This window comes from Brachycentrus maculatus, unplaced genomic scaffold (genome assembly GCF_059751285.1).
Source record: "Brachycentrus maculatus isolate JH-2025_06_01 unplaced genomic scaffold, ASM5975128v1 h1tg000068l, whole genome shotgun sequence".
NCBI classification, from domain to species: domain Eukaryota; kingdom Metazoa; phylum Arthropoda; class Insecta; order Trichoptera; family Brachycentridae; genus Brachycentrus; species Brachycentrus maculatus.
In genome coordinates this window covers 1,073,772-1,096,214 of record NW_028280822.1, presented here as the reverse complement: position 1 = coordinate 1,096,214, position 22,443 = coordinate 1,073,772, and the positions used below count along the sequence as shown (strand labels likewise).

Below are 22,443 nucleotides of genomic sequence, written 5' to 3'. Positions count from 1 at the left end.
GGTGCCATCTTATCCTGTTTTATCTATATACTATTTAAATACTGATAAAAATATTTTTATCGCAGTCAATCACTGGTTGGTTAAATGTTAAATCTAAAACTGTATCGTAAATTACTGCTGTAAAAACATCACAAAAATACAAGTATATATCAGAGTGATTCTTGCGAAACCTTAATTTAATTACGCCCGTATTTATTTATTTATTTATCCGCCTCCGTATTGTTGTGGTTAGTTATTACCAACATCAAAAATAAATATCAATAATTTTCACTGCATTTTTTTAATATTGCCCTTGACTCGGTACGTGGTGCGAAGGACTGATCACCTTTCATTGATGTAATTAACGATCAATATAACACTGCTTCGATGCAATGCAGCACCCTATGATCCATTTTTTGAATATTTGCGAAAAAAATAATTGCGCTCATATTTTTTATCTGCCTACGCTGTGGCTGGCGCATTTGGATAGCATGCTGGAGGCCCTGGGTTCGATACCTAAGGAGGTCTAAATAAATATGAGTGATTTTTCGCAATGTTATTTATTCAATATTACCCAGGACTGTTCACCCTTTCTTAGTGTAATTAACGATAAATATTACACTGCGCTAATACGAAACAGTGCCCTATGCGCCATTGATTGCGGATAAGGGTTAGAAGATGAAGAATGTTATTTATGCAACTAATTTTGCTTCTTTTAAAATACTACTTATGATTCAGAGAACTCAATATCAAAAATTCAATTGCTTGCCTTGTGAAATTTCCTTGCATTCTTTCTATATGCAGTTAGATTAGTTCATCAGGCGACGAATTGTTTTAAATGTAATGTTACGTTTATGCATATTATTATTTAAACACACTACAGCCAAACTTAAATATAAGACAAACCTCATTAAAGAGCTAACTTGAGGTCCCTTAAATTTATTCCAAAAGTGCATAAAATCGATTTATATAATATTAATTTGATCGTTTATTAATATATATGAAGGCAATATGAAAAGTCCTACGTCTCAGTTACCAGTTCAAATTACCTAATATTAAATAAATAAACACGAATGTTTACTTTGACCCTTCAGGGAAGCGAGCCTAAGATTTTTATCATCATAGCAAACAGCACACTATGGTAGCGGAAAAAAAAACAAAAACAAAAAAATAATAAATTGAATAATTTTAATTTAATATATTCTTTGATTTTTTAAACCTCTTTATAAGATAAATACTTTTGTCCCTGTTCCTTGAATTCTCTTACATCCAGGCTCGTCTGAATTTGTTTTGAAAAAATGCTGGGATTGAATAAAAATAACATGTCGCAGCCGCTACAAGCTTAGCTAGAGGTAACGCGGGATTAACATCCGAGTAATTGATAATCACGCGGAACCTATGTCAAAAGGTTTCTTGTTAACTAAACACGGTGCCCATTCATCAAATCCATGTCGTGCTGTCATTACATGAGGTCTCCCCTTCGTAGCTCTCGTATGTCTACTCGTGTAATTTTCTCGTTTTACAAATACGCTCGTTAGTATTCATATTCCAGGCGAATTTTCTCAATATTCGATCGGGGAATTGATATTATCAACAAAACATCAATATTAGTGGTGACTCTAAATTTATATTTTCATGGAGAATTTTTATGTTTTCTATTTTTATGTAACAGACCTAGTATATATGTACATATCGTAGTCGTACAGAAGAAAGTGACCAACTACCAAAACGTTCAGGAAGGCCATTTAAGTCACTTTTGCTTGGCAAGAAAATAAACATCAATGCAGTTAGTCATTTTTAACAAGTAAATATATTATACTTCCAAGTTTAAAATCCTTTGGGATTTTTTTTAGGACAATATTAAGCTAGTAAGGTATCAAATAGTCGATGATCACGGTTTCGTAAAAAATGCACTTGGTCACTTTCTCCTGTATGACTACGATATACCCAGTGGTGTGGACAGAGAATTAATTAGGATAGGCATAAGAGGTACACAGCTGTCCAAACTTAAAACACAGTAAGGGACTTTTTTTTGTAGTACGTTTTTTTGCATTGTTTAACTAAGTAGAATCTACTTAGTCCAAAAATGCAAAAAAAAAGTACTACAAAAAAATGTCCCTTACGGTGTTTTGAGTTTGGACAGCCGTACAGGTAAGCTATGTACTGCCTACTAGGGTAGGCATTTTTTGCATTTGTTGCATTTTTATATGTCACGCAGGTAAGTTAGGATAGGCACTGCTTTTCTGCCTACATGGAATGCAAGTCCTTGTATATGCTAAGTCTCCAACTCAGAATTGTCGTTTTTTATTGAGAAAAACACTAAAAATATTCATGAAAATGAAAAAAATAGTTTAATCGAAGTATTGACCCACGCTAGCTGCCATTTTCCCTTTTTTATGGCAAGTTATGGATACCCTGTCAATAAAAATTGTCAGTGATTGAGGCATTGAAAGTCTTCATACGAATTAAAGTGCAGCTCAGCAAGTGCACGACTCATCGAAGAAAACAAGTAGTAGTCGGAAGGGGCCAAGTATTTTTAATAAGGAGGGTGGAATACGACCTTCCAGCCGCCTCTGTGTGCGACGATGTGTTGTCGTGGAACAAAATTAGAAAATCAGTTTCTTAGTATGTGCATATACATTTATGTGCAGTGCACTGCTTGTCCTTATACAATTGATATCGCTCACTCCTTTCAAAAACGTCATAAATCAAAAATCGACAATTTTCAGTTGTGCGTGTTTTCGGAACGCCCTGAAAATGTACTATATCCCAGCAAAAGCGGCATATTTTTAACTTGATATTTACCCGCTACAGGGCAGAAAGTGTTATTTATGCATTTTGAAGAAAAGGTATTGTTTAATTAATTTTTAAACACAATAAATATTTTCAAATGGAGAAAAAACCTTCAGGTTTTACCTAAAAAGATCTGTTGCACAGTAAAAAGTTCAATAAGTGGCTTGTTTAATACATTGTATTATATTTTTAAACTTAAAAAATGTTCACCTGAAAAATCAAGTTTTTTATTTATTTATGACGTTCTTGAAAGGAGTACGCGATATGTGCAGTGCACTACTTGTACTCACACAATTTACTGATATCTGTGATTCAGTTGTACTATTGTTTGTATAAAGAAAGGTTTCCGCTAGAAACTATATTTTATAACTCCGCGCATGAGCCGATGAGTTTTAATGCAAATATTAGTTTGCACATAATTCTGTACTACTTTAATATGAGAATCCTTCCATTCCTCGGGACGGTGACATAAGCGGGATAGACTACACTCGTAAAGGCAAATTATGCGTTAGAACAGTGAAGGTGCACTATCGGCGCGTGCGTAAGTCCCTTGGCGACAAGTCGCTTTGAACATGAATTATGGAAAGTACACGCACCCAATTATATTAATGTGATAAGGTGACGCGGCTATCTTGGACAATTCCGAGGTGAATGGTTATTTAAAAATTAGTGGAATTAAATAATTGCGATAATCGTGGTATAGCTGAGAAGACATAATGAAGCAGAATATTACATAATAATAATAATAATAAAACCCTTATCCGCACCCCAATGGTGCATAGAGCCCTGCTTCATATAAACGCAGTGTTGATCTTGATTGTTTACACATGAAGGAAAGGTGATCAGCTCTCCGCTTCAGGTACCAGTCCAGGGTAATATTGAATAAATATTATAGTGAAAAAATCACTTATATTTATTTAACCCCTCCTGGGAATCGAACCCGGAACCTCCAGAACGGTAGATGAGCGTGCTGACCATTACCCTACGGAGGCGGACACTTTAGAATATTACAAGTGTTAGATATATTTTGTTGCAGAAATTTATTCGTCTAGCGTGTTTAGCTACCGTACTGGAGGCCCCGGGTTCGATCCCAGGTGGGGTGAAAATAAATATCAGTTATAAACACTAATATTTATTTAATATTATCCTGAACTGGTCCCTGAAGTGCAAGATATAAGATATAAATAACCAAGATATAAGTTACTATCCGCCATTGGGTGCGGATAAGGGTTAGAAGAAGAAAAAATATTGAAAATAGTACGTAATGGTTGAGAGAACCAACATTGGATGTTTGATTACCCTGTAAAATTGCATTGTATGCAGTTGGGATAGTCCCACATTTAGGTCACGATAGGAATTGTTTACATCGACTCGACATTGGCAGGCAAAAGTGATATTTGTGACAGCGAGTCCACACCCTAGCGATAAGTAATTAGCATTTGGTCTCGTTTGTAGAAGCTAGTATAACGGTTCCGCAGGTGTATATTCACATGCTATTTGAACGACCTACCTATGTATCACGTAGAATCAATGAAGAGAATGGGGCATGCTTCCTCGTGCAGTGTAGGAAATAAAGGCAGGCAAATACGGCGGAAAAATATTTTTATTAAAAATTCATTCATGTAAAAGTTGGATTTTTATATTGAAAAATATATATGGAACTGTCTTTGTAAACGGCTGTAACAATAATATTAAGTTTTATTACATAATGCAGCTTCTTAACTGACTCGAAGCATATACGGTTTTTATACGAAAGAAGTTGGAAGTCTGAGTATTCCAGGGCTTTCGATCTGGCATTTTGCTGGTTTAAGTGAAAAATATATACTAGACACGGGCAATCGAATTATGGATAAAACCGAAACAAATAACGACTTTTATCAAATACTTTTTTATTTAATTCGGTTTTCAGATTCAATTATTTTAAGCTATTAACGCGAATAAATCTACAAATTTGGTAGCGCGTTATGTATTTTAAGCTTTTAATATATTTGAGAATTTGACTTTAAAAAAATATAATCCGAAAAAAGTAACTGTTACTCATTTGTCCCAACATTAATTTATTACTGTTTATATTATTATTTTATTTTTGTCCGCCTCCGTAGTGTAATGTTCACCACGCTCGGCTACCGTTCTGGAGGTCCCGAGTTCGATTCCCAGGGGGGTCAAATAAATATAAGTAATTTTTTCACTCTAATATTTATTCCATATTACCCTGGACTAGTTCCTGAAGCGGAAGGCTGATCATCTTTCCTTGTTGTGTTTACGATCAAGATAACACTGTGTTTATTTAATGCAGTGCCCTATGCACCATTGATGTGCGGATAAGGGTTTGAATGAATTGAATTAATTTATTACTCGGATGTAACGTTCATCATTCTGCCCATCATTGAACATCCGTTAGGCATAAACTGTTGAAAGATCTATATACGCACTGTTGTGGGATTTCTTTCGTATGCTAAGATGCAATTTCTATAGATGTGGTTCGATTGGGGAAAGCTATATTATACATAAATTATCAACTAATAGAAGCACCATCAGACGAAATTCCACATCCATAAAAATTTGGTAAAGAAAAAAATAAAATGTGACAATATATGCTTATGTTGAAACTGAAAGTGATGGATCACCAAAATAATGAGACACGTGACATACGTACTCGGACAGAAAAGAACAAATAACTGACCCTTACACTATGAAAATTTTCGTAGCATAATTTATTCTTTTATTTTTAAATATGATTCTGTGATTCATTCCGTGATTTATAATAGTTGTATTATTGTTTGTATAAAGAAAGGTTCCCGACAGGATTATTACAAAAGATTTATAGTGCAAATTTTACTTAGCACGTCACTCTGTACTATTTCAATGAGATTTTTTCCTTTAGTCTTTGGGACGGTGACTAGAGCAGGACAGACTACGCCCATAGAGGAAAATTATGCGTTAGAACAGTGAAGATAACACATCTTCGTGCATTATAGGCGCATGCGTAAAAGTGCCCTGGCGACAAGTTACTTTAAACATGCACTATGGAAAGTACACGCATCCAATTATATCTTGGACAATTCGGTAGTATGTAGTTTCGTAGGTAGATCGTTACTTAAAAATGAGTGGAATTGAAAAGAATTACGACAATTTAGTTATATTTGTTAATATAATTTCTTAATTTCTTAACATATGGGCATCGATTACATACGAAAGTTGAGGTTTTAAGTTCAGACATTTTTAATGTATTTAAATACTTGTTCACAATTATTGATTATCTCTACTAGGGGTTATTTTCAATATTTTTTTGACATCTCAACGTTGTGATGAAGAAGAGTACGGAAGTTTGGGCGTCTGGGGAAATCTGCTTAATAAAAGCTTTCCCTATTCCAACATAGATTATAGTTGTGAACTTACATTTACTGTGTTACGAGATTGATCAATTTATCTTAGAGTTTAAAAATTTGAGTGGTGTGGTTGTCAATCATGGGTATAATTGGTAAATGTTGTACGTGTATAAAGTGATCATTTAACCAGCCTATGACAGGTCGCAAGCCCTGTAAATGTCTAGACTTCCATATTCTAGTTTTTTTTTAGATAAGGTGATAAGGTAGTGAAAATTAACTTTAACCTTACTTCTATGTGGTAAAAAAATATTTTATTAATTATTTTTTCGGTATCATTAACTCCCTGACTATACTAATCGACATCCAGTTTCAGAATGCCAAGATTGTTAGACATAAAAGTTAGACATTGTGTCGGGTTGTGGTCCCGTGGTTAATGTCGCGAACTCTCGAGTCAGAATTACTCGGTTCGAACCCACTCTACCAAAATTAGATACCTATTTCTAATAATGAGCAGCTTAGGCTCACGGAAATAGTTTGAAATTAAAGTATTTTTGTAAATAATAAAAACACAAATATTTCTCTTTTTCAATATAATTTTTTTTAATGTTTTAACATTATAAATATACGAAAATGTAAACATACAAGTCTGACAGCTTAAATTGATCAGGCGGATTGATTAAATATTAATTTAAAAAAAAAAAACATGAAAATATGTAGTAGATACCACTATTACCATTAATAATATTTGAGAACAAAAATTAAAAAAAAAAACATTATCTTACGCTTATGACAATTTTATAATCAAAGCAACTAATTAATTTCCAAAAATAATAAATAAGGTATGTTATTTATAGAAATTTATAAAACAATTAAAGGCCAATAAAAATTTATTGTTGCTCTCACAAATGGTCGTAATTCATTTAAAACGATTTCCGGATGTTAAAGTCCAAAAGTTATCCACACTTATTCGTATGTAATCGACAGGTCCGATAATTTTCAATTGCAGGTAAATATTCGAAGGATGATTGGAGTAGAGGAAAACGCAACAACATTTTACCTTTAACGATATGTACCTGTGGGTCATAGTAGTTTGATCGTCACGAGTCGCTCACGGTAATATGAATTTAATTGTTATTTATTTTGTGCAATGTAAGTAAGGTATGAGTACCGAGCGCTCAAGAGAGAGGTCTGTAAGTTACAAATATCATGAGTGTATTTCCATACATTTTTTGCCTCATAAATTACATGAAATTATAGTTACATTGAACACAATGAGTTAACCCACTCACATTTATAAATAGGCTTTAAACTTGGACTTTGGATCATTAAAAAAAAATAGATGAATAAAAACTGTGGTGAATTTACTGTTATACAGTGATTTTTTACCTTTACCTTCGTAGTGTAATGTTAAGCGTGTTTGTCTTCCGTGTTAAAGGTCCCGAGTTCGATTCCCGCGAGAGTCAAAATAAATATAAGTTTTTTATTATCATATTTGTTTGACCATCTTGAACTATGCTGGTAGCGCAGGGCTGATCTCCTTGCCTTCGTACAATTAATGATCAAGATAATTCTGTGTTGACACAATTCAGTGCCCAATGCACCATTGAGTGTGAATAAGGGTTAAAAGAAGAAAAATAATTATACTGGTTTCTGGCTTATTTAGATGTAAATGAAGTATAGTCGTCATCATTTTAACCGTTTCTGCAAAAGAACATAATTTTTACTATTTCTACAAAAGAACATCGTTTCTCACGAGACTTCCGACTCAATACGATTTTCCTGACCCTAACATATTGATCTGTGATTTGTTTGCGCGTATAGAAATTCTAAATGGATTTACGAACTTTTTGGATTTGTGTGTCAATAATTCAATTGTTCAAGGAGGATATTCGTGAAAACTTTTTTTATTTGTAGGAAAGTTGGTTGAAGTATACGTAGATTATTTCCATTGTTGAGAGCTGGAGAACAAAGATAATCTGGAAAGCGAACTATTGTAATGGGAAAACTAGATGATGGAAATTACCAAATTGTGACTTTTTGAGGACTTCGCGTAAAACGTTCTTATTGGTGCACAAACACTAAATCTAAACGATAAGAAATCGAGTATTCTGTATGCGACTATAGCGTGTTCACCTGAAAGCCAACGTTTCAGCGGATGTGTATGTATGTAAGAGTGTATACATATGTGTTTATGTAAAATACTATTTATATTCCACTCTTTCAAATCATCAAAAAAGTAAATTACAATCAAAATATAAATTCATTGATCGTCACAGTTGTGTATTACAACATGAGAATTTTCTAACGAACCACATGTGACCTTCTAATTCATACATGGAATCAAAGTCAAAGTACATAAATCAGTTATAGAGTCGGTTCTATCGCGGTTTATCTGAGATTCTGACTAGATTCGAGTACGATAACGTTTGGAGTCGGCTCGGAAACGACGAGTGCCTCGCGTCGCGAATAGCCTTGCGGAGCATTGTGTCCAAACAAATTTGGCGCAGGGCGCAGGGCCCCGGGCGCACGTGTGCACATGGGCCCGCGGTGGGGCTCCCCTGCCCGACGCTGCCCGCCGCCGCTGGTCGCCGCTCGAGGACACGCCACTTAACACGTTAGCGCTGAATTACAGAAATGCACTCTACGCCTAGAAACGCCGTCACGTGATCCCGTCCGAGGAAAATATTTAGATTTTCCGGTCGATTTCTGAATTAAACGCTCGACCCGACGATGGTCGCTCTCCGTGGTGGCCATCGTAGAGTCCGCGTCAGGCGAAATAAGGAGACTATTAATACATCAAAAGTAGAATCAAAGGTTAAGAGTGGATCACGCGGGTGCGGGCTCGGTCATATGATGCGCCAAACATGCACAGGCAGGAGGGAGACATTTCCCACTTACCATTCCCGCTGATGAGGGGGTAGTCGTCATCGTGGCGACCGATGTAGGTCTTCAGCGGGGTGTCCAGCAGAGAAGGCGACGACCGATCCCTGTCGCTCATTCTCGGATCTCTGACAACACTCCGATAAAGCAGTCACTCGCACTTTGCCGTGTTCACTGTTATCCGCCGAGCCGCGGTTCTGTACCTTAAATAAATACAAACGACGAGTATCGATCTAAATGTGGACACAGCTAGTTCCGCGTGACATCTCGCGCCGAGCGTGTGCACTCTCGACGGCAGATTGGCGTGCGGCGACTGGGCAGGGGCTCTCTGCTCGCGCTGGACTCTGCACGCTGCGCGCTGCGGGATCCCTCGGCAGACGGCTGCTCGTCAGTCGATACTCGGCCGTGTCGGGCGCTCAGCGGGGACGCGAACCGCCGCGCTCTGCACTACCCGCCGAGCCGCGCCACGCCGCGCTTGTCCGCGCTCGGAAGAGATGGCACTTTTATGTAATGGGTTACGCACCCTGCCGCCTGCCTGCGACCTGTGCGATAATACCGCACTATCTTCGTATTCACGCAACGCATTCACTCAAACATCTACCCGTTATAAACAATTCGTAGTAAACATCTGCACCGAATGCATAATGCAATGCACAAGCCGAGATAGCGATAATGTTATTATTTCATGTGTAATATAAGAACTTGATAATTTACGACATATTTTGAATTGTATAAAAAAACAAAAAAACAGGTAATTCGAAATACCTAATTATAAGGCATTATTATATATTCAAAATTATAACAATAAAAGCAAGAATAATTTTTATATATGTAGGGCTGATGTATAATTTCCTGACCAATATGTACATCCTTGTTTAATATACTTAAAAAGAGATTATTGTTTTATATAACAATTATTACATGTAAAAAAAATAACAGAGGAGGCATAAAAATAAAATTATAATTACGACAATAATTGAATTATGTGTTTTTAAGTTATCAAATACTTGTACATTGGAAAACACACCCACACACACACACACACACACATATATACATAAAAAAAAAAAAATATATATATATATATATATATATATATATATATATATATATATATATATATATATATATATAAATGTATACATATGAATACATACTTATATACATTTTTTTAAAGGGATAAAGCCTCTACTTTTATAGGCTTGTTTGCGGGTCGGATAGTAAGGATAGGGAAGTTAAATGTGAAAAACATACCACAAGCACACAAAACAATTGAAAATAAATATTTCTTGTTTTTATTTTGTAAATGGCGGGAATCGAACCCGCGACGCCAGTTTTGCAGTCGAGCGTCTACCCATCTACGCCAGCTTGTCTGCAGGTTGGAGAGTAAGTGAATAATACATCACAAATACTCACACCAATATTTTATATTTATGGAAAATAATATTTAATGTATAAAGTTATAATCGAACCTGCTACTCCACTCTCGGAGTCGATCGTCTACCTAACCACGTAACGTGAAACAATACGGCTGTCCAAATTTAAAACACAGTAAGGGACATTTTTTTTGAAGTAGACTTTTTTTGCATTTATGGACTAAGTAGACTCTACTTAGTCCAAAAATGCAAAAAAACCTACTACAAAAAAATGTCCCTTACTGTGTTTTAAATTTGGACAGCCGAATAGCGCTAGATGCTAGCGACATCTTCATCGTTACAATAAACTATTTTACCATCAAATTACACCATAGCCTCATAGAAATTGTGTAAACTGCGTTGCATGGTATAAGTAGTATTTTTTCGGTTATATTTTTCCCTCTGCTATGTAAATCCCGATTAGCTATGTTGAACGCGAAATATTTTTCTTTCACAAAAAAAACACCGTGTAATACAAAAACTGTTCACTTTTATAAAGGGCTATTCAGTTGTTGTTCAAAGCTACATTGTTGTTGGTTTTTTTAACTTAAAATTCAGTTCCACTAAGAAATGTCTGTACAAAATTTAAATCAAATAAATAAACAAAAAAACTACCGCATACTTCACGCAAAGTTTTTGTATGGGATTCCTGCATTCGGGATTTCGAAAAGGACCGGTGAAAACACTTATTATAAGCCGTATTGACAATCATTTCACCAAGTAAGGAAAACTCCTTTTATACAACCTGTATGCAACTCTCATCTAATTCCCGGTCACGCGTTGCTGTTGGTCAGCCTGGTTAAATGAAATAGAAAGAAAAATAAGAGCATATATTTCATCTATGTATGTTTCATTTCATAATTCGCATGATACATTGCAAATAATAAATATCTCAATTAAATATATAAAATAGTAATGCAATCGAAAACATTTAATATGGTAAGTGACAGCAAATGTCAAGTAGCACGCTTTTCTCCATAAGTATTGACTTTTGTGCAGTCAAAAAAGATATTTAAACAACAACAAAAAATACCTGTTATAGGTTTTTTTAAACACCTGTGTATTAAAAAAAATTCAAGCCAATCGATGAATGAAAAAGATTACAGATTTTGAACAAACAAACACTTACATTCTTATTTACAAAGATTTTCAATACAGCCGTGAGAATTATATTATGAAAACTTGATACACAAATCTTATGACAATGATTAAAGAACTACAAATATTACCGTTCAAGGAGGAAAATAAATTCTGTAATTATTGCTTAATATAATCTAAATTACTGCCTGTAATGAAAAATCTCAAAATTGTGTATTGTGTATTGTGTTACAAGGCAACTGTGTGAAATTTGGGACAGGTATACATAAAGTGGTGTAAGTTATGCAACATAATAATTTAAATATAGCACAGGCGAAATAAATATACAGAATAATAAATTATGTAAAGCTCGTTTATGAAAGTAAGAACTATTCGTAAAGTTTAGTTTAACTTCAGCGCATTGTCAACTACCTACTATTATTATAACCCTTATCCGCACTTACATTTTTCTACAGAATAAACTGATTAAAAATTCTATGCTCGCCACTGTATGTACGAATAGCATTATTTATTGGCCTTGTGTTGGATGTAATAAATCATTCAAAGTGATTAATTTGTCTTGTCTAGTTTGCGAATTATCTGCTTGGATCAGGTTTTTGATCAGACTTTTGTCAACTATAGCCGAATATATAAATTTAAATATAAGTATAAAGATTTTTGAATATATAAATTATTATGTCGCTTTGAATGTATAATGTATGTTGATTTCTAGGAATGGTATGTCGACCGCGGCAGTAAACGTGCGACTTAGGGTGAAATCTCACTATTCGCACCTACACAATTTGTGGATTTTTTTCAATTCGGCGTGGTCACTTCTTTATTTAAAAAAATCATAACACAAAAAGTATTGTTAGTGTGGATTTAATTATTTTTTTCTATGTACACATATTAAGTTTTATTTTATTTAGTTTTAAAAACGACATCTCCAAAGCTGATAACAATAAATTTTCTCGTCAATGCGCTAAGATAAGCGAATTTTGACATTTCTGTCAAATTTTTCCAGCATATATTTGCCTATGTCGACATTAGCAGCAAGAATATTGTCCTTCAGCTAACCAAGAGTCTTTGGACGATTGGTATAAATCAATGTTTTAAGGTAGCCGCGCAGAAAATATTCATATTGAGCTAAATCTTGGGATAGCGCTGGCCACTGAAAATCGCCACTAAGAGAGATGCCCCGTTCGGGAAGGTGTTCCCGCAAAAACATAATGAAAGTTGATGTCGTTTGAGCCGTTGCGTCATCCAGTTGGAACCACACATCCTCTACATATCTTTCTTGGAGTTATAAACTCCAAGAAAGAGATATAGAGGGTATAATACTTGAAGAAATGGATATGACGACGACGTTTTCGACTGTCGCCTGTTAAGGCATCCTGATGGTTCTGAAAGGTCCATTTTGTTTCTTCTTCACATTACCAGTATTCCTGAACGTGTCCATACACATCGCAATGTATGGTACCTGATGTAGAAATAGCCTCGAGAGAAAGAAAGGGAGACGAAGAGCCCCACACGATGGACCTATCAAGTTAAGACAGCGGCAGGCACCTCGGTTGTTGGAGCCGCTACATGCATTGCAGTCAAATAATAATTGGACACATGGGTCAGTAATAAAGAGTACCTAAGACGGGAAGTAAAATGGATAACTTTAATTCCAATAAATGTACAAAATATTATTTTTTAAATTACTTATTTGCTTTCGTTGCTCAAATATAACGCGATGTTGAAAAACAAATGTTGGATTCTTCAATGTAATTAAACGGATGGCGACTTTTGCGAATAGAGAAACATACTAATGGCGGGACGTCACCGTATTGCAAATGATCGTCATATTTCGTAATCTAAAGACATCACGTTGAGAAGTTCTGAATATATGTACATTCATGTACATTCATTTATTTAACATCGGTATCGATACGACGACAAATAGGTATCTAATACATTACGCAATCAATCCTTACTACCCCGGTCACGTGTCTGTTCTTACCTTAGAGTATATAATAAATCTCCAGAGGAATAAGTAAATATTTCACCGAGCCTATGCACGTGGCAAAATGAAATGGCCCCTTTAGGTAGGAACAAAGAGGCTGTGCCTACCTAGAGGCACCCACCACCCACTGCCCAGAGGACAATAAGAAATCTATCAGAGTGAACACAATAGCCACAAAAATAGCGTTCTGAACGTATGAATATTAATAATAATAATAATTTTGCATAAAATTGTACTGAATGCAGTCAAAATGCGATCTCTCAGACGAAACGATGTATGATAGATGATCGAGTGGTGAAATAAGGAAGAAATGCAAGACTGGAATAAGCATTATCGATGAAACTATGATAGGTCTGTTGAGACGGTTTAGGCTTGTGGAACAAATGAGTGAAGAAAGAACAAATGAGTGAAGTAAAATAAATTTATTAGGCAAATGTACTTGGATATAGGAACAGAAGAAGGCGAGCAAAAGTTGGCATGATCAAGTATTTCAAATAGTATATTATACTTGAGAGTGGTCAGGTCAAAAGTCGGAATAGTAGGAAAATAAGTATGAGGACATGCATAAATTTGGAAGAGGCGAATATTGTTTGCAAAGACAGAGTGTTTGGCGATCTATTCTCTCGATTTCCGGAGTCATTCTTATCACAATTCGTATGTGTAATCAATTTTTTTGTTGTTGAAATTATACATTTTCGTTCAATACTACATACCTCAAAGGCCATATTATTATTTAGTTTATTTAAACGTTTTAATTTCCAACGTTCTGTTTAAAAACAAGAAAATATAAAACGTCTTATCGTTGGACAATTATGCATCCCCTCCAACCCGTCCGTTTAGCGTCCGCAATTATTACATTCGTATTATTTTTTGACATCTCATCAAAGATGAAAAAGAATATGGAAGTCTGGGCATTTACGGGGCTTACGACCGTCATAGGCTGGTTTGAGTGATCACTTTACACACGTGTAACATTCACCAATTCTACCCATTATTGACAACCACACTACTCAAATTCTTGGAAGTTCTATATATATGAACCAATTTAGAAACCTTGTTCATGAATCACTAAAACTTCACTAGAGACATCTATTGGTGAGATGTAAAGAAGCTTTTTATTAATAAAAAGCTTCTTTACATCTCACCAATAGATGTCTCTAGTGAAGTTTTAGTGATTCATGAACAAGGTTTCTAAATTGGTTCATATATATAGAACTTCCAAGAATTTGAGTAGTGTGGTTGTCAATAATGGGTAGAATTGGTGAATGTTACACGTGTGTAAAGTGATCACTCAAACCAGCCTATGACGGTCGTAAGCCCCGTAAATGCCCAAACTTCCATATTCTTTTTCATCTTTGATGAGATGTCAAAAAATAATATGAAAATAACTCCTGTAATTGGAGATAATCCAGATTTTGTGAACAAGTATTTGGACACACTCAAAATGTTATTACATTCGTCATTCTACACCAATTCTCTCTCAAAAGCTAAAAATGGTCGAAATAACTTATTGAAAGGTAAAACTAATAGCAGTTTATGGAGGATATGTCAAGAATTATTTGTTAAAATACGGAATGTTACTGAAATCGCACACCCCGTATAGCGGCCCAGAAAAGGACCTCTGGGCGCACTGCGGGCGAGATGGCTGCCTGTGAGACCGCGGCCCGGAAAAGGGCCTTTGTGTATTTATGTGGACTTTGTGTGGCTCTTGGACCTTTCATATCTTAACTTTCTATGTAATCTTTGTATAATATGAAACTAGTCGTTAGTATTATTGTAATGTAACTAGTATAAGATTATATGTCTGTATATATATGAAATTATTGTGTCTGTATGTCTATGCACCCGGTACGGTATAAGACCGTAGCTCGTACGGTGCACTTTAGAAAGAGACAGCGATATGCTTTCCCACCGGCCGCTGATTGGTCGGGCGTCAATATCAGCTACAGTGACATCGTGAAATTGCTAGAACACGATAACGACCATTTACGAATCATAAGAATTATTCATATTTTATCTGCGTTGAGAAAATGCTTTCAAATTCTAGTGTACCTTTGTAGCACTACATTGTATATGTAATTACGTTTTGGGAATGCTACAATTTTTATTTTGCTGTTTGTTGATTTTTACATTAGTACTATTTTTATTAAATGGCAAGAATCCACTGAAATCAATATTTATTGGTGTATATAATGCCATTAAGAAGAAGAAGAAGACGTATATTTTTATGCTGACAACTTTATAGCTGCGGAAGATCTATGGTTCGGAGACATTGTAATTTGTTGTCTATGACTAAAAACAAACGTCAAAAAATTGTATTGATTTTTGTTTGGGTTTAAATGTCAAGGTGTGTTTGGTTATATTATTTTAATTTCGTAAAAGCAAACAAATAATTATTTGAAACAATTTTTGTTATAAATAAAAAACAATTTTATTTTCTAGTCAGCGCCTTTCTACATTTCAATGCGTTTAGGTGTTTATAGTATATTTGAAGTACAAATATATTTAAAAAATGGAGAAGATATTGATTGTTGAACCATTTTATGGAGGTTCACATAAGCAGATGATCAACGCCATATTGTCAGGTAAATATTATATTGCAAAATATTTAACGTAAATGATATGCCAATTTTCTACCATCTCAGTAACAATTTCTCATGCCATTTTTAATTAGAATGGTACAGATACTCCTGCTACTGATTAAGTATGCTTGAAATGAGCATGCTCTCTAGCTGTATACATTTTTCTTGAAATAAGCATGCTTGCTTTAAGCATGCTTGTTTTAAGCATACTCAAAGCAAATACTCCAACTTACATGATATTTACTAGCATGTTTTATGCCTGCTCAGTCGTGGGCGCCCGCAGGGCGAGCACTTGCCCTCCCCTGGATTGATTGAAAACAGTCAAAAAGTGTTACTTTTATTTATGTGTTAATAAAAAAGATTGTTGCTACAGTATGCACTTTATTACTACAGTGTCCTGTTTGTTCGTTCACCATACAAATACGCTACAGTAAATTAAAACTACATAAAAACATTTCTAAAAATATTTCCCCCCCCCCCCTAGAAAGTTTTCTGCGGGCGTCCATGTGCTCAGAGTAGTAAAATTTAAAAACAAACGAGGTGGTCCTTCACATAGAACTGAATAAAATCATTATTTTGCTTGCAATACAATATTTTTTTATAATTTTCAGCTCAGAGTACGAATCAAATCTTGATATGCATCATTGTTTTAATATATATGGGCATCCAGAGGTATTCTTTGCTCCGATATAAAGTTAAAAATTTAAATGTTTTCTTATCTAGTGAGAAATTTTGGAGTGAAGTCCTGCACGTAAACCTACTGCGACCTTGATTGATACTAGCAAGCTTATAATCAAACCTGTTCAGAAACGCTCAAAACTCGCCCCCTTCCACCCGCGCTGCAAACAGCATGCCTGAATATCGAATGACTGTCGATTTTTGAACATGTGAAAAATGATCATGCTTTTTTCTACAATACGCTCACACATGATACTAAGTAGCAATCGCTCAATACTAGCATACTTATGTGCTAGTAATGAGCATGTGTCTAGACATTAACATCTCGAGGGTTATTTTAAATTCAAATTAATATTTTTAATTCATGTCTCCCGTTGAGTAAATGATAGGTTTAACCAACAACCAAAATTTTCCAATTCACGTGGATAAGACTCTTGGAACTAATAAACTCGAGCAATATTATCTGCCTTTTATAAAATATACTAGACATATCGCTCACTCCTTTCAAGAACGTCATAAATAAAAAAACGTGATTTTTCAGGAGAATGATTTTAAAGTTTAAAAATATAATACAATGTATTAAAAATAAATATGAAGCCACTTACTGAACTTTTTACTGTGCAACAGATCTTTTCTGGTAAAACCTGAAGATTTTTTCTCCATTTGAAAAATATTAAGTATATTTAAAAAAATAATTAAACAACACCTTTTCTTCAATATGCAAAAACAAAACTTTCTGCCCTGTAGCGATTAAATATTAAGTTAAAAATATGCCGTTTTTTTCTGGGATATAGTACATTTTCCGGGCATTCCGAAAACATGCACAACTGAAAATTGAAGATTTTTTATTTATGACGTTTTTGAAAGGAGTGAGCGATATTACAAAAAAAATCTCACTATGCTCATGTTGTTTTGACGATTATTCAGGATATAAAATAATTTTATAACCCATGTTATTTTTCTTTCAGTTCTAAATGAAGACAACTATACATTGATAACAATGACAGCGAAAAAATGGCCGTGGCGAGCTAGATGCAGCGCCTTGTACATTTCGCAGCAAATACCTGACTTGGAAAACTATAAAACAATATTTTGTAGTTCCGTCTTGAATTTAACAGAACTTGTCGGTCTGTGTCCAAAAATATCCCGATTAAAGAAAATAATATACTTTCATGAAAATCAGTTAAACTATCCTGTAAAAGTTTTCAAGGAGAGAGATTTTCAATATGGGTATAATCAAATTACATCTTGGTTAGTTAACATATTTTTATTTAATTTATTGTTTCGGCATTAACTTTGTGGTAAGACATGTTACAATGATTAAAGAAAACACTTCGTTTTTTACCACTTGAGTTTTATTATAGACTACATGTTTCAGAAGTTAAACTTCCATCATTCAGGTCTGTATAATAACTAAAATATAAAATATAAAATTGTTCTATAAATAAGGAGAGGGGAAAGTAAGGGGAAGGGGTTATTCAAGTGACGGAGTTTGAAAACAATGGAAAAATGGAAAGCAATGGTGAATAATTTTGAAACAATATATTTAATAAATTATTATTAGAATTCAGGTTTTTTGGATTTCTAAATTTTCAAGATAATTCATAATTTGGCCTTTATATGGAACAAGGTGTAATAATTTTAATTTATGAGAGTGAAATGAGTGATTAGTATCTATTGTATGATTTGCAAATTCCGAAAAATAATGACTAACAAGACCGCTATAATGTTCTTTAATTCTAATCTTTAAATTTCTCGCAGTTTGGCCAATATATTTTTATCATTTTATATTATTTTATATTTTAGTTATTATACAGACCTGAATGATGGAAGTTTAACTTCTGAAACATGTAGTCTATAATAAAACTCAAGTGGTAAAAAACGAAGTGTTTTCTTTAATCATTATTTTTATTTAATTGAAATAAATGATAAATCTGTAAATAGAGTCTAAAGCCTTCATTTTATTGAAATAACTATTTATATATATAATAGGTGTCTCAACTTGAGACAAAACATACATCGTTTTTGTACGAAAGAAGATGGAAGCTATCGTATTTGGCTGGCTAAAGTGATCTAATCCAAAGATTGAATACGAATATCCAAAGATCCAAAGTATAAATACGATAGATGCTTCATCTCATGTTAAGAATTCTATAATATATATTAATACTTATATGTATTATGTATTGGATAAATAATTCAGCATCTGATAATATTTTTTTGTTTTAAGTAATTATATATGAACATCTATCAATGACATTTCTTAAGTATTTTATTTAGTCTTTTTTCACCTGTAAAAAAATAAGTTTGTTACAAAATCACTATATATCTTATTATACATTGTTTATAATGTCGACCGATTTTGAAGCAAATGTCAACATCAAAATTAGGTAACGATTTTTATTTTATAACAAAGTTTTAAAAAGGAATGTCACAAAATTAGTATTTTAAATTTATTTCTAAAAAATAACTGTATATTTGATTTTAGCATAACTAAATGTTAAAAAAGTAGAAGTATTGTAGTAGAAAAATTCACTTAATATTACTTGTTTTTTCCAGTCTGGCAGCTGATCTGGTCATATTCAACTCATTTTATAATAAGACCTCTTTTTTGGAAAATATTGCAAAGTTTCTAAAGATAATGCCAGATAATAGGCCTAAATATCTGAAAGAGCAAATCGAAAGTAAATCCATAGTTTTATATTTCCCAGTTTATTTTAAAACTATCGACGAGCTAAGGATTCTTGACAGTCCTAAAAATGTTGCAGAAAAAAAAGTTTTGCACTTAGTTTGGGCCCATCGCTGGGAGTTCGACAAGAATCCATCCTTATTCTTCAATTCGCTATACTACCTACTAGAACAAAATGTCGAATTTCAGGTAACTTGTAACATTTAAACCTACGCATTTTTATGTACATAATTACATTTTGACCATATTGTAAAAGTTGTCCATGTCAATCTTTGCAATTTAAAAATAAAACTGATGTATGTAAGTGAAACATGAAACTGACAACAGAAGTCTGAAAGCATAGTGAATGCTGTTCAAATATGAACATTGAGGTACATATCTGAGGAAAAATCCATTTAAGTATGCAGTTAAAAATGAAGAAGGTTGAGTTATTTTACATCGATTATGTAAGCCTCTTAAAGATAGTTTGGACATGTGGAATGAATAGATAACGAGAGAATGACTTAGAAAATATATTTGGAAATGGTATAAATATGAGAATAGAATAAGAATAGACAAAAAAGATCTAGTATGGCCAAATCAATCAGATTCTAAATTTGACCGTTGCAATAATCTTTGTAACCGAAGAGTATGTATGGCTTGGTATATGAAAATTGAGATACTTGTGGTGTTCCATCATCTGCTTAGCCGTACAATAAAGTGGCATGATGGTATAGTAGCAGGATTTCATTTTAATGTTCTGTAACTTTTATAATCATGATTGAGAATGGAAAAAATATAGCCTCGTTTAAGTGTGCTTTTTATGACCTTGCATTATACCATATATAAATTAAATTATTATGACTGAACTTAATATTTAGATTATGTCGTAGGTGAGTATACTGGGAGAATCGTTTTCTGAAATACCCAAGGAATTTCATTTAGCCAAAGAAAAATTACAGAAAAATATAAAGAACTACGGGTTTGTTGAATCTCAAGAAAACTACTTTAAAATTTTGATAGACGCTGATGTAGTGGTGTCTACTGCTGACCACGAATTCTTTGGAGTCTCGATGTAAGTAACAATCTAAGGTTTAGACTCTGTGCTAAATGTTGGTTACAAGATATTGCTTTTTAGTAATAAGCCCGCCAATGTACGTATTTCTTTTCTGTACATGAAGTTTAAATAAATAAATATTGGTATATATCAAGCATATTCTGCAGTATCACTTGAATTTTGGCTTGATTCAGCACCAGAAAATAAAATTATGTAAATAATGTTTCATTTATTATTTCAAACTTATTTTTTCTACCTACGTAGTGTAATGGTCAGCGTGTTTGGCTACCGTTATTTAATATTACCCTGGGCTAGTACCTGAAGCGCTGAGGTGGTCGTATGTCCCTTCATGTATTTAACAATCAAGATAACACCGGTGCCCTATGCACCATTCGGTGTGGATAAGGGTTAGTTGTAGTAGTATTTAAAACTCACTGAGTACTCACCCACACCAAAAACTTTAAGATATCTAGTTGTCAGTGCATATTTTTAAATACCCGCGCTTTGATTGTGTATATGTCATATGTTTCTAGTTTGTTTATTGAATTCTCTGTGCGTACCGCCCCAACCCTAAACGCGGCTCGCGAGTCGCATGTGGCTCTTTGGCCCCTTTGGTGCGACTCGGCCACAAATATGCGAATATGAAAATATTGGTGAAAAATTAATGTGATCTTTGTTCACAGCTGAAACATCTGGAATAGTGTTCCTGAATCAAATGATCATAAGAACAGCAAATGCTGGTTTTTCTCTTTTAAGTTCTATATATTTATGCGAACAATTTTTTTACAAAAAAAAAAAAACATTTTTAATGTGCATCATTTACACTTACAAACATAAGCGCCCAATTCACCATTGCAATACTGGCGAGATATACTTTTGCGAGACTGGCGAGTTATTTTTATCATATTGTGTATTTACATTTATAAAAGGATTCTTTTTTTGGATATATTTTGACATATATCACTAATATGAGAAATTATTACTGTGTCAACAATCGTTACAGAGAAATTGATGTTTGAATTTCGGGTACTACGCTGTTACAAACTGTGCCATTTGCGCATTTTTGAAAGATGGCAAAGACTATGTGCAAAGTAAAAAGTATAACTCATATGTTAAAATGAAGCTAATTGGTTCAGTAATGCTATTTTCTGTAATATTCTCATCAGCTTGAGAACTGTCACAATGATTGCGTTTTCGTTATCCTTGATTCCAGGAAATACTCAAAATTGACTTATTTTAATGCTTTATATGTTTCTTTGTAGGCTCGAAGGTGTGCGTTGTGACTGTGTTCCACTGGCTCCGAACAAGCTTGTGTATCCTGAACTATATCCTGCTGAATGCCTCTACAAAACTGAACAAGAACTTTGCTCTAAACTCAAAAATTGGTGTGAGCATCCGGAAATCCTATTGGAACTCAAATCGAGACTGAATCTTCTTGAAATCACTAGTCAATTTGATGCTGCCAACCTCTTACCTCAATTTGTATCTATATTCAACGGACCTAAACCATAAAAAATATTTTTAAAGACTTTGTGTCGTAATTCTTCAAAATAATACCGTATTTAAAAAATATTTTTAAATATGTGGAATAAACTACCTCTTTATGTGAAAACTCACCCTCTGTGATAACTTTCAAGAAACATCTACCTATCCAAAACCAGCAGTGCTAGTTTCCCTGTCAAGTGTCTACCCGACCATGCCACAGCACCCACCCGACTTACCTGAACTTACCTAATCCTCCTCCCTATGCCTATTATTTTCGATCGATTTACCGTATCATCTATTTACATTATTTGCAATTATATACATAATCATTTATACTGCAACTTGTATTGCAACATGTACAACCGATATTTACCCAGTAGTTTTGAACAGCTGTATAAGGTACAACCTTACTAGTCTTTAGGCTTAAGACTTGTATTTCTAGTCAGTTGGTATAAATTGCTTTGTAGTACATATTATTATTTGTATATCGTG

The 22,443-nt window shown here is 34.0% G+C and overlaps 2 protein-coding genes across 6 annotated transcripts in view; one reads left to right on the top strand and one right to left on the bottom strand.

The window, feature by feature from the left end:
- Positions 1-9,182, bottom strand: part of Pdp1 (PAR bZIP family member Pdp1) — a 130,061-nt gene extending 120,879 nt beyond the window's left edge. For all 4 annotated transcript variants that reach the window (XM_088256854.1, XM_088256857.1, XM_088256856.1 and 1 more), the window contains exon 1: positions 9,000-9,182. In XM_088256854.1, coding sequence (XP_088112980.1) covers positions 9,000-9,099 — 100 coding nt within the window. In that variant the 5' untranslated portion in view covers positions 9,100-9,182. The remainder of the gene's footprint in view (positions 1-8,999) is intronic.
- A 6,557-nt stretch (positions 9,183-15,739) lies between these two features.
- Positions 15,740-22,363, top strand: LOC148311299 (tRNA-queuosine alpha-mannosyltransferase). Of its 2 annotated transcripts, XM_088256848.1 has the most exons (6): positions 15,740-15,828; positions 15,924-16,066; positions 17,710-17,992; positions 19,301-19,619; positions 20,303-20,484; positions 21,729-22,363. In XM_088256848.1, exons 2-6 carry the CDS (start codon positions 15,994-15,996, stop codon positions 21,976-21,978), a joined length of 1,107 nt encoding a protein of 368 aa, XP_088112974.1. In that variant the 5' UTR covers positions 15,740-15,828; positions 15,924-15,993; the 3' UTR covers positions 21,979-22,363. The 2 variants fall into 2 exon arrangements, with proteins under 2 accessions (XP_088112974.1, XP_088112975.1); XM_088256849.1 differs by lacking the exon at positions 15,740-15,828 and having other exon boundaries at positions 15,839-16,066.
- The last annotated feature ends 80 nt before the right edge of the window (positions 22,364-22,443 follow it).